Source organism: Arvicanthis niloticus, chromosome 2 (assembly GCF_011762505.2).
Source record: "Arvicanthis niloticus isolate mArvNil1 chromosome 2, mArvNil1.pat.X, whole genome shotgun sequence".
NCBI classification, from domain to species: domain Eukaryota; kingdom Metazoa; phylum Chordata; class Mammalia; order Rodentia; family Muridae; genus Arvicanthis; species Arvicanthis niloticus.
In genome coordinates, this window is record NC_047659.1 from 97,548,755 (window position 1) to 97,565,483 (window position 16,729).

The following is a 16,729-nucleotide window of genomic DNA, read 5'->3' on the forward strand; positions in this document are numbered from 1 at the left end:
GTGTGTGTGTGTGTGTGTGTAGCACATGCTATATTCCAAAGTTCCGTCTCTGGAAGGAATGAAAGATTGAAAGACCTGGGCAAGGTAGCTTACACATTAGAGGAAGCTGAGGCAGAAGGATTGCTACAAGTTGAAGGCCAGTCTGGACTGCAGAGTGAGACTCTGTATCAAAGAAATGTAAAGAAGGAAGGAAGGAGAGGGAGGAGGAAGAGGAGGAGCAGCAGCACCAGGGCCACCAGCAGTACCACAGCCATGCTGATTTAAGCAAATAAATTAGCATTTAATGAGAGAGTAGAGTTCTTGTTATCTGGCCCATCTACACTGTCCCAGGCCATGTCCTGTTCAAATAAAGGCACGATTTACAAATAAAGTTATACCTTTTACTTATCTGTCTTTTCCATCCAGCTGCAGTCTCCTAGAGAAGATAAGTTGCCTTAAAACTCTCTTTGGTGAGGTCACCTCTGCAGGTGTCTAAACAAGTGGGTGCAGGTAAATGAAGGAAGCAGCATGGTCCCCTCATCACCTCTGATGTCTCTAGGTCCCCTTTGGGTGTTTACACACAGAATAGCTTTTCCTTCCTGATTTTCATTTCTGGCAAAGCCTCTTTCTCTCAGACCACTGAAGCAGCTAGAAGCCAGCTAACTCCTTCTCTTTCCTTTCTTATTCTTTCAAGATGGTTCACTGCATTGGCTGAACTGCAACAGGTCTGATGACCCTAGACATACCTGGTAAATGTGGTCCAGACTCCTCTCTAGTCTCTCACACTGCTGCTTTTCAACGGTTTATGGGAAATGCCCCCATCTCTGCCCCCATCTCACTTGGGCTCCCAGTTTTCTTTGCTGCCACATAAAAGCTTTTGCTTTGACAACAGAAACACCCAAGATACTACTGTTAGAAGGATGTGTCCATTTCTGGCCATTTCCCATGAGCACATACCTTCTGGGTGCATGGACACACACCAGCCCTGTTAGAAAACTATAAGCATTTTACACTAAATGCAAGTTAAATTTGGGTATTATCTGGTTTGTCTGCTTGTTTCATCTTGCCTCAAATAAAAGTGGAAAATACACATTTTATTATTAAGCCAGCATTCCAGTCTATGGTGGTCATGTTGCAGAAAGAAGGCATTATGTCTTTGAGTGATGGACAAGGCATACACTAATATGAATTTGTAACTGACACAAATATGAGATAAAATAAGGACAACTACCACCATAAAGTAAACACGTAGAGTCTGAATACAATGAATACATAAATGCAAGCTCTCAAAGGGTTAACATTGCCTACCCCCCTCTGTTACCATAGAAGCCAAATGACCGTGACCACAAAGTGAAAATCGCCCTGGGAAATGGCTTACGAGGAGATGTGTGGAGAGAGTTCATCAAGAGATTTGGGGACATTCACGTTTATGAGTTTTTACGCTTCCACTGAAGGCAACATTGGATTTATGAACTATCCAAGAAAAATCGGTGCTGTCGGAAGATCAAACTACCTACAAAGAGTTAAGTACCCTGAAAGATGAGCAAATATGTAGATGACTTTCAGAATCAATTCGCTTTCAGCTGTATCTCGATGCAGCATCAGAACCATACCCCATCAGCATCCACAAGAGAAACTCACCCTTTCTATATGATGATGGCCTTGAGTTCATCTCGTGGTCAGCAACTTGTTACGTTACTTTTAGCATTTGGAAGCCTTTGTGAAGCCTTCCTCCATTTATACTTGTGCATGGGAGAAAAACCTAAAGATTACCCTTTTTATAAGTTGATTATATACTGTGAAATGCAGTATTCCCCCCCCCCCCTTAATTGAGGTGCACACGAAAATCACACTGGGAATTCCGTGTGTGTGTGTGTGTGTGTGTGTGTGTGTGTGTGTAGGTCCCCAGCTCCCTGCCTATGGGTTCAGTTGTTCTGAGATGTTTTTAAAAAGCCATCAGGGTTAAGAGCAGCAACCCAGACCTTCAAGAGAACTGAGATGTTCTGGTCAACATGCGTGTTCTCCTCACGGGTTTACCAGAAAGATGTGTCTTACTTATTTTTTTTCTCTCAGTTGTTTCATGACCTGGGGACCTTGAAGAGTCTGTTCTCTTGGTAGTCAGTCATTCCAAGAATAACCATGGATAATGGCCCTTCACTGGCCTGTGCAGTCAGCGTTACCTTGTCTCTGACTAGGAAACAGCCACAGCAGAGCTCTGAGATGGCCTTTGTCCCTGGGGAATGACCAATAAAGTAATGAGAACTGTAGTCCATATGCTAAATACTGTGACTCTGAAGGGGAGATCTAAGTGCACCGCTTGCTAGCTGAGTCACCCTAGGAAGTTATATGCATTCCTTAGGCCTTGGTTTCAACATCTTGAAACAGAGATAAAAGGAAAGGACTGAGCCCACCGCCTCACAGAAGCTCAGGGTTAATACAGGGGAAGACTTGCTAAGTTATTTTTGCAAAATCCCTGTTGTGTAACAACCTTGGGCATAAAGCTTTTCATTTCTTTATACTCTGGTTGAAGCACAAGCCATTCCTAAGTCCAACAGCCCTCTTCAACAACGGCACCAAACCCACATTGTGCAACTCAGTCCCTGACCTCTGGGCCTCCGCTGTTCAGTAAGGTAGCCTCTAGCTATGTGTAAATATTTAAATGTCAATAAAGCAAATTTTTGAATTCAGTTTGTCATTCACAGTAACAGCTGCCTTGCAAGTGTTCAGTAGGCACATGTCACCGGCCCCACCCTAAACAGAGCAGATATTCCTACCATCATGGACAGCTCTACTGAGTCACGCAGCTATAGGCTGGAATGTTAGTGTCAGGCCAGTGTGAACTAGCCTAGCTGTGGAGATCAAGGCCAACCACAAGCAAGGGGCAGCATTGCTACTGTTGACCTCGTAGAGGACTTTTATGAAAATTTGTTCTTGACCAAACTTCTACTTACACATGTACTTATGCACGGCCAGCTCTTTTCTTTCTCCTCCATTGTCCTTGTGTCCTTATTGCCAAATTTTCTACACGAAACAAACTCCTTTAAAAGGAAAAGGAGGAAAAAGAATTTTTAAAAAAAATCAAGGTATCCCAGTAGTTAATGTGGAAAGAAACATTAATGACAACTACAAGATTTTGATGTTCCTATAAATTAAATCAGTGTACATTTATTGTCCACAAAAGCCACTTTGTTTTTGGTGTTGGTGGCTTGGAGTTTTGTTTTGTTTGTTTTGCTTTTGAGACAGGGTTTCTCTGTGTAGCCCTGGCTGTCCTAGAACTCACTGTGTAGACCAAGCTGGGCTCAAACTCAGAGATCCACCTACCTCTGCCTCCCAAGTACTGGGACCAAGAGTGCCACCAGCACCACTTGGTTTTAATGAAGTTGAATTTGAAGTTGGCACAGTAAACATGGCTGGAAGTTATATCTGAACACTGTTGTATTTGCTGGTTTTCTTGAATACAGAAAACTAATATGTTTATTACTAAGATAGTACACATTCTTATGCCATGAAAATGTATATTAAGATAGAGTCAGGGTATTTGTGCTTTAATTTTGGTTTTAGTTTTGTAGTACAGGGATTGAACCCAAGGCCTTGAACATGCTAGGACAAGCATTTACCACTAAGCCACAATCAAAAGTTTTTAAAACTTTTATTTCAGGATAAACTAAGTTTCCCATATTTCAACACCTCTGTGTGTGTGTGTGTGTGTGTGTGTGTGTGTGTGTGTGTGTGTGTGTGTATATACACACATACACACACACAAAGTACCTGGGATTATAGGTATGTACCACCACACCTAGTTGTGATAGCCTTTTAATAACTTTATAATCATGAGCTGTGTAATTTTTGCTTTGATTCTTAAATATATTGACTAGTGTGTCCCCGGGGAAGAGGGGACCAGCCATCTGATGGTAACATAATAAATTTGTAATCTGTCCACCAAAAGAAAATGCTCTTAATAGTTTTGTTTATAATAGACCAAAATTAGAAATAATCCAAGTCCTCATTTAAAATATTCATTAACAGAATAAGTATTAGTATATTTATACAAGGGAAAATTGAATGTCAATAAAAAATGGGCCAGTAGGGCAGGAGGTAAAACCCAAAGGTGGGGTGTTCGTATGGCTTGTGCAAGGTCTGGGCTCTGTCTGTCTCCAGCGCCGTCCACAGCAACAACACAGGGAAGAGCAGCAATGTGTGCTGATGTCCACATAGTAACTCAAATAAGACATACAGGCACACATTTCCTTATTGGGTTTTAAGTTAATCGGTGGTAATAAAAGTCAGAATGGTGGTTAACCACACTAAAGTGGACAGAAGGCAACCTGCTCAGTAAATTGAAAAATGTATATCTGAATCTGGGTGGTAATTACAGGCACAAAATCCCACACATGCTGTGCACTGAAGATATGTGTGATATGTGTCCTTTCTGCACTTTTTGTAATACAGTAAATATATAAAAACTGCAAAACTCAGTCGATATGCTCAAATGATATTTTTAATTTCGGTAGAAAGTTATAAGATATGAGCTGATCAAGTATGACGTGGAGAAGGATGAGCCTGTCCGTGACGCAAATGGATATTGCATCAAAGTCCCCAAAGGTACTATGGACTCTGCAAAATTAACTGTGCATGAAATTATCCAGACTAAGCAACATTTAAGGACTAACATAGTATTGCCAGCTGGTAGATTTTATTTAAAATAGCAGGGAAAAGATGTTTATTTGAGTATTCTCAAAAACTGTAAAAATTACAGAAGGCACTGGCTTACCATAATGTATAATTAGACTTTTAAACTAGCTGACCACCTTGCTTGTAAGGTACTTTGTGGAGAGGTCTAGGCAGCTACGGCTTCAAAGCCTTAGATGGACCTATGGTTATGCTTTTATCCACTATGCATTTGTCTAGATGTGTGGTCATGTGTAGAAATTATTACTGAGTAAAAGATTAGCAATAATATAATTAATTACAACTGGGTGACCATGCAGAATAAGATATGTGTGTCTGTGATATGCACGCACACAGACATGATCTGCATCTGTTCCTTTTCTTACGGCTATGGTCAGACACCCGACAAGAAGCGTCATAGGGCAGGGAGGGCTTGTCCTGGCTCACAGTTGAAAAGACACAGTCCTTCATGCTGGTGAAGGCAGGACTTTAAGTTGGCAGGACTACAAGTCGGTCACATTGCAGTGAGAAAGCAGAGCACAGACAGGAAATGGAACCCTGCAGTGAGGCTCTACGTCAGAAAGGGTCCACAGCATTCCAAAACAGTATCAGCAGCTGGGGCTCAAGTTCAAACACACAAGCCTATGGGAGACACTTCACATTTCAACCACAGCATGGTGTATATAAATATATGATATAAGAAATGGCACTGACTACAGCCAGCTCATTGCCAGTGGGCCCTTAATAAGCCATCAATTTTAAGATAAAATGATGATAAGATGTGCTTTTCTCGTCACACACACACACAAAAAAAAAAACAATTTGCTCTCTTCTGTCTCAGGTGAGGTTGGACTCTTGATTTGCAAAATCACAGAGCTCACACCATTTTTTGGCTATGCTGGAGGAAAGACCCAGACAGAGAAGAAAAAACTCAGAGATGTTTTTAAGAAAGGAGATGTCTACTTCAACAGTGGAGATCTCCTAATGATCGATCATGAAAATTTCGTCTATTTTCACGACAGAGTTGGAGATACATTCCGGTTGGTTCCTCTTTTGTTTTGAACCCAAAACAAATACTCACACACACTTTGCTCTGTTCCTAAGTCAGGATCAGATGCCACTTTCCCAAGATGCTTCAGTTTTTCTTGTCTCTTATGTAACATTTTGACTCCTATATTCCCAGAGAATATGAAGCCATGAAGCCCCTCTGTCTTTCTCTTTCTCTCTCTCTCTCTCTCTCTCTCTCTCTCTCTCTCTCTCTCTCTCTCTCTTTCCCTTTCCCTTTATCTTTATCTTTCTCTCTCTCCCTCCCCCCTCTCTCTTGCTCTCTCTCTCTCTTTCTCTCCAACAGAAATCAAAATAAAGGCAGGGCATCTCTTCCTTGTTTCTGAAGCCTGAAGTCCACCCAAATGCTCTTTTATTTATTTTTTTAATTTATTTATTTATTTATTTATTTATTTAATGTGTTCGAGTACACTGTAGCTGACTTCAGACACACCAGAAGAGGGCATCAGATCCCTAGATGGTTGTGAGCCACCACATGGTTGTTGGGAATTGAACTCAGGACCTCTGGAAAAGCAGTCAGTACTCTTAACCGATGAGCGATCTCTCCAGCCCCCCAACTACCCTTCTGTCTCCTGCATATTTAGTGGACACTCATAGGAATTTTCACATATTTCTAATCAAACAGCTTTTGTTTTTAGATTAAAATATGTGCAAATTAATGTGACGTTGATCTGGTTGAGGAGGTGAGAGGTTCAGTGCCTTCACCCCACTCCCTTCTGTCCTCCATCTCTAGTCTCCCACAAAACCCCCAGGCTAGCATATGGAAGTTTGGAAGTTATTTTAGTAAGTGGTGACCTGAGTTTCCAACCATATCTCGCTCAGTCCTCCCGCTCATGGCAGAGGCTTCCTTCCTGTGTGAATTCCCTGAGATAGGAATGCCCCAGAAAGGACCTACTACAGTGTCTGACACAGGTCACTACCCTTGAGTGATTGAATTGAGAAAGCATGAAACTTGGCTGGCTACAGTCTAAAGAGCAAGGTTAACTGGGAACCAGGCCCCCAGACTCACCATGGCCCCAGCTGCCCCTATTACAGTTTTGTTTTGTTCAGTTTGTCAATTGGCTTACAAAAGCAACAGATTTTGTTTGGGGGGAAAAAAAAGGCCATACGTTAATCATTCTTTCACCCATTTACTGAGAGTCTGGATGTCTGGATGATCTTCAGTGCTTACTTTATCCCTAAAATTCTCTGGCTCAGGGAATTTTATGCCACCTTCATTAAGAGATTACTTCAGGAGGCTGAGGAGATAGCCAATCCAGTTTTTGCCTTGTAAGCACAAAGACCAAAGTTCAGTCCCCAGATCCCACACTTTAAAAGCTGGGTTTGATGGCATATGTTTGTAATCTAACCCTGGAGAGGCAGAAACAGACCCTGAGCCTGCTGGTCTATCAGTCGCCCTCACCAACTGGTTGAGTTCCACGCTAATGAGAGATCTTGGTTTTGTTTTTTCGTTTTTTGTTTGTTTGTTTGTTTTTAAGAGTAGACGGTGCCTGAGGACAAACACTCAAGATTTTCTCTGGCCTCCATGCACACATTATAAAACATACACACATGCATGCATGAATGCATACAACACATACTTTTGAGAGATCTAAAGGATATTTTCATAAATCCTCTAATTCTTAATTAAATGAAAAATTGCACCTGGCTAGGCCTTAACATTACAATCTCTATGTAATAAAAGTGTAATTTTTTTTTCCTCTTTAACTAAAAGCTTTGTTATTGAGAGAACTTGAAATATAACAATGAAATTCTGCTAAATAGAAGTTTACTCACTGAATTAAATTAGATATTAAAGAAGAAACATGAGAAGCCTAAACAAAGCAAAAAGAAGTTGAGATTTATTTCTGATAATGACTTTTTAGCCAGTCTGGATTTCACATGTTTTGTGTGACAAGATCGAGATCCCACATTTTACTGTGTAGATCTATACAGAATGCTACAAGTGAGTTGAGGGTTTTAGGAGCCAGAATGAGAAGATCAGCCACCTCACTGAGATCTGAAAGAAACTGGCCAGAAAGCAAGTGTGGCCTCAGCTAACCCTGCCTTTTCTCCCAGGTGGAAAGGAGAAAACGTAGCTACCACGGAAGTCGCTGACATCGTAGGACTGGTAGATTTCGTTGAAGAAGTGAATGTTTATGGCGTACCTGTGCCAGGTATGTAGAAGACACTGAACAGAGTCAAAATAGCAGGCCAAGGTTTGTTGCTTTTTCCTGCTGCCTAGACAATGAAGAGGCAGTCAGCCACTGAGGCTAGGAAGTTTCTCTCTGCTCCGTGCACCATTGTCAAAGTAATTTATGTATCCGCTGTTGGCCTGCCTCTGTGCTTTAGCTACCACTTAATTTAGGGTTCTCCAGCAAGGGAACTCTCCCAGTTTTGAGGTCTCTGTTTGGCTTACCTAGAAAGCTTAGGGGCTGCGAAGTGTTGTATTGCCTCTGAAGTCGGAGGTGCAAGTGAACACTTACAGTCTCTAGAAAGAAAACTGGGGAGGGGCAAATTCTGTTCAGCCTCTTCTTGTAGAGCAGGTTCCTAAGACCAGACCAGACCTTGAGTTTCAGAATCATCACAGAGACACTGAGGTGTCTACAGATCTGACTCCGCCAGCAGAGTGGGAAGAAGCCTGGCCCCAACATCTGTTGGCTGTTTCACAAGTCACTCAAATTAGGATAACACTGACCTTGCCATTGAAATTGTCAGAATTAATTTACTTTAGTTTCATAAATATCAAATGTATTTATCAAACTATACTAGGGTTTCCATGAGTATTGATCATTTTAATTGTAGATATTAGAGAGGATTAAATTTTTCAAGTCAATGCCCAAATATAAGATGTCAGGCAATTATTGTCTCAAAAACTGAGTTTTGGGGAGTCTCACCCTTTATTTAAAGTAGAAATCAAAGGGCCCCTTTTCCTGCACATTGACAGTGCCATAGGTTGTGTGACAAAACTTTGCCTGAGGAAACACAACATGTACTCACCCCACAAAGAGAACCTGTGGCAGGCCAAAGTGAAGATGCCACCAACCCATCGGTGAAGCAATGAGTTTTAATGGGGTTACTTACAGAAATATGAGTGAAGGGTTTCTTACAGGAGCAGAAATGACTCAAAGACAGCTCATCATCAAAGCCTATCCCAGCATGGGTAACGGCTCACAGAGCTTTGAACCTGGAGCATAATGCCCGGCCTTCAGGCAGCTCAACAGATTGGACAGTGTCCTTTCTGGGTGCCTCAGTTGGTCTAAACCTTATCCAGGCAGTTCTACTGGTTTCTGCTTCTTCTGGGAAGCTTGTCTGGTCTGAGATTTTTCTTTGCAATTTGGCTTGTCTAAGAGAGTCTCTTTGCAGTCTTTATTGCTTACAGGGCAGGGCCTATTAAATCAGGTAAGTTTCAGGGACTTCCTGAAACTATTTTAAATTGTTTACCTTGCTACATATGCATATTTATTTTTGTAAAAGATCTTTTTTCATATCCATGCAATAATAGGTAGTGTATTCTCCCTTTCCTTGTCCCTCTGCCACGAGATTTCTGTTTCCAGGTTATATATGCATGCATCGTTTAGTATATATCTATAAAACCCAGGATCCACAAATGAGAGAAAATACATGATAGGTGCCCTTTTGAAACTGAATTAATTCACGTAGCATAATTATCTCCAGTTTTCTTCATCTTTCTGCAAACGACCTAACTTCAGTGTCGTTCTGACTGCCATCCAGGACTCTCTAGCCACAGTAGACAGCTAACCTAACCTGGAAATGCAGCAGGCCCTCTTGATTCAGGTGCCCGTGCACCAGCAGTGACCATGAGTCTCAGTTGTCACTTTTACACTAGGGAAGAACTTCTAGTTTGGGACCTAGCATGGAGGTGTCAGACAAGAACGGTCTAAATACGCTCTAGAACTTCCAGTTCTCAGCAAACCTTTCTGTAGTGATGAAAATATCTAAGGCAGTGGCCAACAGTCACAGCATGGCTGCTAAGTACTTAAAATATAGGTAAGACAACTGAACATTTGAATTTTTTTTTCTTTTCGCTTAAGTGTAATTGATTTTAGCTTTAGTAACCGTCTGTGGGCCATGGCTGCCGTGTTAGACAGTACACCTCCCAAGAATGGATCAGGACTGATCTTTATAGCCTGAACCCTCTTCCTGAAGCTGAATTAGTCAAAGAAAACCAGTAAGAGTCAGTGCCTGGGGCCCTACAGGCCCACCTCCCTGTCATTATCAGAGCGTGGAGTAAGAACCAGTCAGGGCAGATTATTTCTGCTCTGCCAGCTCCCACCATGATTCCAAGAGCTCACTGGGGATATTTGAGGTTCCTGAGACAGGTATGAGGGACCCCTTAAGAAAAAGGGTCAGGCACCCTGCCTTCCTCCTGTAGGTCAGAGGGAAAATGAATGAGGAGGCTTTTTTTTTTTTTTATGTTCTTTTGTTTTGGGGGTAAACATACAATCACCATGGGAGAGATTTCAAACGCTGGGGCCCAGGTGACCAAGGACGGCTCCTTCTTCCTATCTGATTACAGCTAAGTAGTTAAGGGAAGTGGACCCAGACTCCCACTGGGTCTGCTGGATCAGGTAGAAAATATATTAATACCTAATTACCGCTGTCCTCCCAAGCAAACAATAGTGATTGTCCTAATCACCTTCACTAACAGCCCTGCTGCAGATCAGTTTTCTCTGCAGAGTATGTTCCCTTGAGAGTACTGGGCATGAAGGGAAGGACACACAACAGCCCGCTCACCAGTGCACCTGTCTCCATCTTCTGAAGCACACAGCAAGAAGGCTGCTAGGAGCTTTGACTGAATGAATAACTTTCAAAGGCAATGTTTGTACCCACAGCACAACAGACCCAACATTGTAATCTAATTGACAAACCCAGCTCAGTTATTCACCGAAGTGGAGTGAGGACTTTTTGCAAACAAAAATTTCCTATAGCCACCAGTATCCTACGCAGATAGCTTTGTAGAGGTCACTAAGAATAATGACAGCTGCACAGCAAAGAAATCGAAGCCTACCTGTCAGCATCAGTCTCTGATGCTGCCTGGTCCTGGCTGCATGACCTTGGACGAACTGTTGAATGCTTTTAAATCTCAATTTTCTTTATCCTTAAAATGAACCCCTGAACCTCTTTATACGGTTTGTGCTGTGGTTAAATGAGAATATTCTGAATATAGGTCATGACAAATATTAAAGAGTCAATGTCGAACTATTATTAACTGTATTACTTAATTATTATTAGTTATAATTAATATTATTATAACATTATTATATTATTATTATTTATTAATAATATTAATAATTATTAATTATGACTAATTAATTGTGTAATTAATATTGTTAGTATTAATTATTAATAATATTAATGTTCTTAGTAATAGTGTATTTGCCATAGAATAACATGGACATACACTTGAAATAAAAATTGAAACTATTTTTATTATTTATTTATTTATTTTATTTATTTAATATTATATTATATTATATTATATTATATTATATTATATTATATTATATATTTATTCAAGAGAGAGCCAATGCTCGTTGTTGCCGGTCCATGGTCCTTTGACCTGGCAGAACCGCATGAATGAGATCACCAGCTCATGGCTTCTCACCGTGTTTCCAGGTCATGAGGGTCGAATCGGGATGGCCTCGATCAAGATGAAAGAAAACTATGAGTTCAATGGAAAGAAACTCTTTCAGCACATCGCGGAGTACCTGCCCAGTTACGCAAGGCCTCGGTTCCTGAGGATACAAGTGAGGAGACTTTCCAAGTTCAGTCTCTCCCAAGCGCTTTCTTAGGGAAGCACCCCCATCGTCCGTGGTGACCACATTTGCTGGATCATTACCATCCTCCCAGGACAGTTCAGGAAGAAGTGCTGTGGTTCAGGAAGGACAGGAAAACACCAGAAATAGAGCAAACAGAACTCCATCAAAATCTTTCCCTCCCTGTAATGACAAGCCAATGTATTCACCTGTAGCCTTAGTAAATAACAAAGTCAGTGTTTGATGAGCTGTCAAAGACACTCAAAGAGAAATTATCTAGCCCTCCTGGTTTTGGTTAACTTTTCTTGTTTTCTGTGCTAGGGATAACACCCAGGACCTTGCTTAAGATTTATTTATTTATTTATTTATTTATTTATTTACTTATATGTATATGAGTTCTCTATCTGCATGTACACCTGCATGCCAGAAGAGGGCATCAGATCCCATTACAGGTGGTTGTGAGCCACCATGTGGTTGCTGGGAATTGACTGAACTCAGGACCTCTGGCAGAGCAGCCAGTGCTCTTAACGCTGAGCCGTCTCTCCAGCCCAAGGGAAATCTCTATAGGGGAAATTTGAGTTGAACATCACCAGTAACTCAGAACTGTCAAACTGTCACTGGAGTTTGCCCGGTCCTCTCTTTGAGGACTTTGAGCCTCAAATTACGTAACTGAAGACGTGACGAAGTCTTAGGGTCCCGAGAAGTGTTGAGTGTTATCAGGTTACTTCTGTTGCTGCTCATCAAGGGCTGACATTGGCTTTGCACACAGGTGGTAAAGACAGAAACATGAATGATTTTCAGACATGTCTGATAACATTGAAGGGAGTCTTTAGCCTAACAGATAACAGACTGGGAAAGCAGAATTCCTTGTGTATAAATGACCCCTATCCTCCATCCACCACAGCCAGGATGCCCCACCTGAAGCCTTGCTAGTGCCTCTGCTCAGAGTTGGCACACTGTTGGCAGCTCTTCACTCCACACAGGGGTCTAAGGCTCTAAAGCAGTGGTTCTCAGCCTTCCTAAGGCTGGAACCCTGTAAGTTCCTCATGTTGTGGTGAACCCCCAACCATAAAATTATTCCATTGCTACTTCATAGCTGTAATTTTGCTACTGCTGTGAATCATAATGTAAATATCTGGCATGCAGGCTATCTGATATGTGGCCCCTGTGAATGGGTCATTTAACCCTCAAAGGAGTCTCGACCCCTTTGAGAAGCTACTGTTTGAAGGAAATAAAACAAATCTCTCACATAGGCCCCTGTGTGGAGCTTCTGCAAGTGGGCAGTGTGGCTACATACTCATCAGCTTTCACAGGAAGAAAGGAAGCTAACGTGCTGTCAACACCCCCATCTCAACACCCATGCACCCTGACTTCCTGAAAGCACAGCTAACATGGAGATTGTGTGGTCTTTTTCAGGATACCATTGAGATCACTGGGACTTTTAAACACCGAAAAGTGACCCTGATGGAAGAGGGCTTCAATCCCACAGTCATCAAAGATACCTTGTATTTCATGGATGATGCAGAAAAAACTTATGTGCCCATGACTGAGGACATTTATAATGCCATAATTGATAAAACTCTGAAGCTCTGAATATTCCCCGGTAGCTAGCTCATAACATTTCCAGAAAGAAACTCAATAGACCTAGCATAGCCACTTCATATATATATATAGTCCAACTGTTAACTTGATTGAAGACTATAAGGTGCGATTTTTTTTTTTTAGGAAATTATTCATTAAAAGAATTTTTTTTAAATTATACCTGAACCTTTGCAAGTAAAAAGATTTAGAGACAATTATTTTTCAATGTGCACCTGCCATTTGTCCTTGAAAACTAAGCTTCTTGGACAGAGGGCCTTATTTTTTTAAAGACATAATAAACTATATTAACACTAACATATGAGGCATCGCTGTCTCTTGTGTTCTCTCTCTATTCTAAGTTATTCCAAAACAGAGAGCGTTGTCAGTCATCAGCCACACAGATCCTACTCATCTTGGTGAAGAGTGCCAAAGAAGAGGGAGGGTGGGCCAGCAATAAACAACACAGTGGGATCAAGGGCTCACCTTCCCTTCCTGTGATCATCCAAGCCACAGTGTAGACATTAACCATAGCTAAGAATGTCAGCTTAGTCCTTAAATGTGCCGCCTTAGTTACTTCCCTATGGCTATAACAAAACACCATGACCAAGACAACTTAGAAAATGTTTAATTTGGGGGCTCACAGTTCCAGAAGGATAAAGCGCATAACCACTGTGGTAGGAGCATGGCAGCAGGCAGGTAGGCATGATGCTGGAGCAGTAGCTGAGAGCTCACTTACCATCTATAAGCACGAGGCAGAGAGAGCTACCCAGGAATGGGGTGGGCCTACTCCCAGTGACACACCTCCTGCAACAAGGTCACACCTCTTAATCCTTCCCAAACAGTTGTACTAACTGGGGACCAGGTATTCAAATATGTGAGCCCCCCTCTTTGCTGCCAGACCTCCACCATCATGGGTCGTATGCACGCTCCGGGAAGGGCCTGTCCCAGTCGGCATTGCCCTACGGCCGTAGCGTCCCCACGTGGCTGAGGTTGACGTCTGATGACGTGAAGGAAGAGATTTACAAATTGGCCAAGAAAGGCCTGACTCCCTCCCAGATAAGTATGATCCTGAGGGACTCACATGGTGTGGCACAGGTCCACTTTGTGACTGGAAATCTTGAGAATCCTTAAGTCCAAAGGCCTCGCCCCTGATCTCCTTGAGGACTTCTACCATCTGATTAAGAAAGCAGTTGCTGTCCGAAAGCACCTTGAGAGGAACAGAAAGGATAAGGATGCTAAGTTCCGCCTGATTCTGATAGCAGAATTCACCGGTTGGCTCAATACTATGAGACTAAGCGGGTGCTCCCACCCAATTGGAAATATGAATCGTCCACAGCCTCTGCTCTAGTGGTGTAAATGCTGTTATGTACACAAGCAATAAAATCACTTTGAGTAAATTCAAAAAAAACAACAAAAACAACAAAAAAATATGTGAGCCCATGAGCTACATCAAGGGTTACAAGAACATTTGCCCTCAGGATTCATATAGAAGCTGTTGTAGAGTATATTAAATCCTGGCCTGAGTTCTCTACCCCATCTATTTAAGTTTTCCGATAGAAGACACACACGGCCTTTATATTTACAATAAATCTTAAACAACACAAGAGCTGGGCAGATACTACCCTCTGTGTTGTTAGAATCTACTTTGCTATGGATAACCCCGAGGTACTACTTACTATGTTTCATCTGGGCTGCTCTTAACTCCAACTGGCCAGCCTTTGGGGCCATGTTCTCTTGACTCCTAACCCACCGTGGCTTCTCCTTCCTCTTCCCACACTCTCTCCTCTTGTGGTTCCTCTCCAACACCAAGCTGGGGCACTTAGAGTCTTAGTGGACTCTCACCTCTGGGACAGCCAGCCTTCAGGCCCCATTAACATTGAATACAAGCTGCATTAGGCCAATTCACTACAGAAACTATGGAGAAAGACGCATCACAGTGAGAGTGGCCTCAATGGGGACAACCACTACTCCAATTGTCATACAGAAATTCTGATCAGATTCTGACGAACTCTTTTAAAAATTATTCAGAAAACAAAATACAAGCTGAATTTGAGGCAGGGTCTCACTGTGTAGCCCAATCATCCTTAATTTCATCATTCAACTGTCTTGGGGTTTCTACTTCTGTGACAAAACACCATGAGCGGGAAAGGGTTTATTCGGCTTACACTTCCACATCGCTGTTCATCATCTAAAGTAGTCAGGACAGGAACTCACACAGGGCAGGATCCTGAAGGCAGAAGCTGATGCAGAGGCCATGGAAGGATGCTGTTTACTGGCTTGCTCCTCCTGGCTTGCTCAGCCTGCTTTCTTATAGAATCCAGGACCATCTGCCTGGGTGGCACCACCCACAATGGGCTGGGCCCTACCCTATTGATCACTATTTGAGAAAATGTCTTAAACTATATCTCATGGAGGCATTTCCTCAAGTTAGGCTCCACTGTTTCTGATGACTCTAAGCTTGCATCAAGTTGAAGTGCTTTGAATGACTGAATCATCTCTCCGGTCCTTCCCTCCACTCTTACAGTGACTTCTAAGAAGTCTTGAGACTCAAATCACTATCTGTATTGTGTTTAGCAATACACATTTTCTGAGCACTTAATATGTGTAAGAGACTCCAGGACTGCCAGTGAGAATGGGTATATCCTTGGACATTTTCCTAATCATTTGGAATGGTTCTTGCTATTTGTCAGCACAAATTACAAAATCCTGTCCTTGCTTGATTGATCCACCAGTGAGAATTTTAACCCAAGACTATTTTTGAGAGTTTCATGTTATGAAATCCTGTCAAAGCAATGGTGTCACTCTGTCACTGGGGGCATCTCTTCAGGTAATATGGTATATTACCTATACCATTAGACAGAACATTATAACTTCTGCAACTGCAGCCTGGTGGGCTCTGATTGCCCTTGACCCAGGCTTCAGACTATCCAGAAGAAATTAAGAGCTAATGTCCTCAGACCCCTGCCAGATGAGCCTCTCCAGCCTCCCACTTCCCCCAGAATCCCCCACTCAGGTCCAGTACCACAGCTCCATGGTCTGAATGAAGGTACCAGACAATGACCTCAGTCTCTGAGTTTGCATGGATTAGCCATCACCTTTAAGAGGTAACCAGTTTTAAAGACTGATCTTTCTTATTTTACAAGGTCATATCTTATGTGATGGTCTTCATATGTCACTCTTGATCCAAAAAACAAACAAACAAACAAAAACAGCCTCACATTGGAATTTGTTAAAAATTCAGATTCTGATGATTCTGTGGGCTGGTTTCATTTGTGCTGACTCAGCATAATTCAGATCTTTCTAACTCTGAGGCTCAGCCCTTATATCTAAGGGCCTCAAAGTGCAGACCCAAGAAGGTCCCAGAGTCAAGACATACCTTTTTTCATACTTTGTTCTTATGTTTTTCTCTTAGATATATGCATGTGTAATTCGATACAGAAAAACTGAACAACGCAATCCTTTAAAGTACCTTGTCAAACTTCTTTGTTAAAAAATCACACAGCTCGCCTAGTCCAGTCATCACCAGAGAGGCTTCCTTGGCAGCTGACTGGAGCAGATGAAGAGACCCACAGGCAAACACTAGGCAGAGCCAGGGAACCCTTGGAAGATAGGGAGGATTGGAGGTGCCAGAGAGGCAGAGGACACCACAGAGCACGTGACCCACAGAATCAACTAAG

At 42.1% G+C, this 16,729-nt stretch overlaps 1 protein-coding gene and 1 pseudogene across 1 annotated transcript in view; both read left to right on the plus strand.

Moving 5' to 3' along the window:
• Positions 1 to 13,367, plus strand: part of Slc27a2 (solute carrier family 27 member 2) — a 35,496-nt gene extending 22,129 nt beyond the window's left edge. The window contains 7 exon segments of the mRNA XM_034495528.2: positions 1,306 to 1,413; positions 1,415 to 1,501; positions 4,491 to 4,581; positions 5,489 to 5,687; positions 7,771 to 7,868; positions 11,332 to 11,462; positions 12,888 to 13,367. Of these exon segments, the coding sequence (XP_034351419.1) occupies positions 1,306 to 1,413; positions 1,415 to 1,501; positions 4,491 to 4,581; positions 5,489 to 5,687; positions 7,771 to 7,868; positions 11,332 to 11,462; positions 12,888 to 13,064 (891 nt within the window). The 3' untranslated portion in view covers positions 13,065 to 13,367.
• A 148-nt stretch (positions 13,368 to 13,515) lies between these two features.
• LOC117703903 (small ribosomal subunit protein uS15 pseudogene) lies at positions 13,516 to 14,449 on the plus strand (annotated as a pseudogene).
• The last annotated feature ends 2,280 nt before the right edge of the window (positions 14,450 to 16,729 follow it).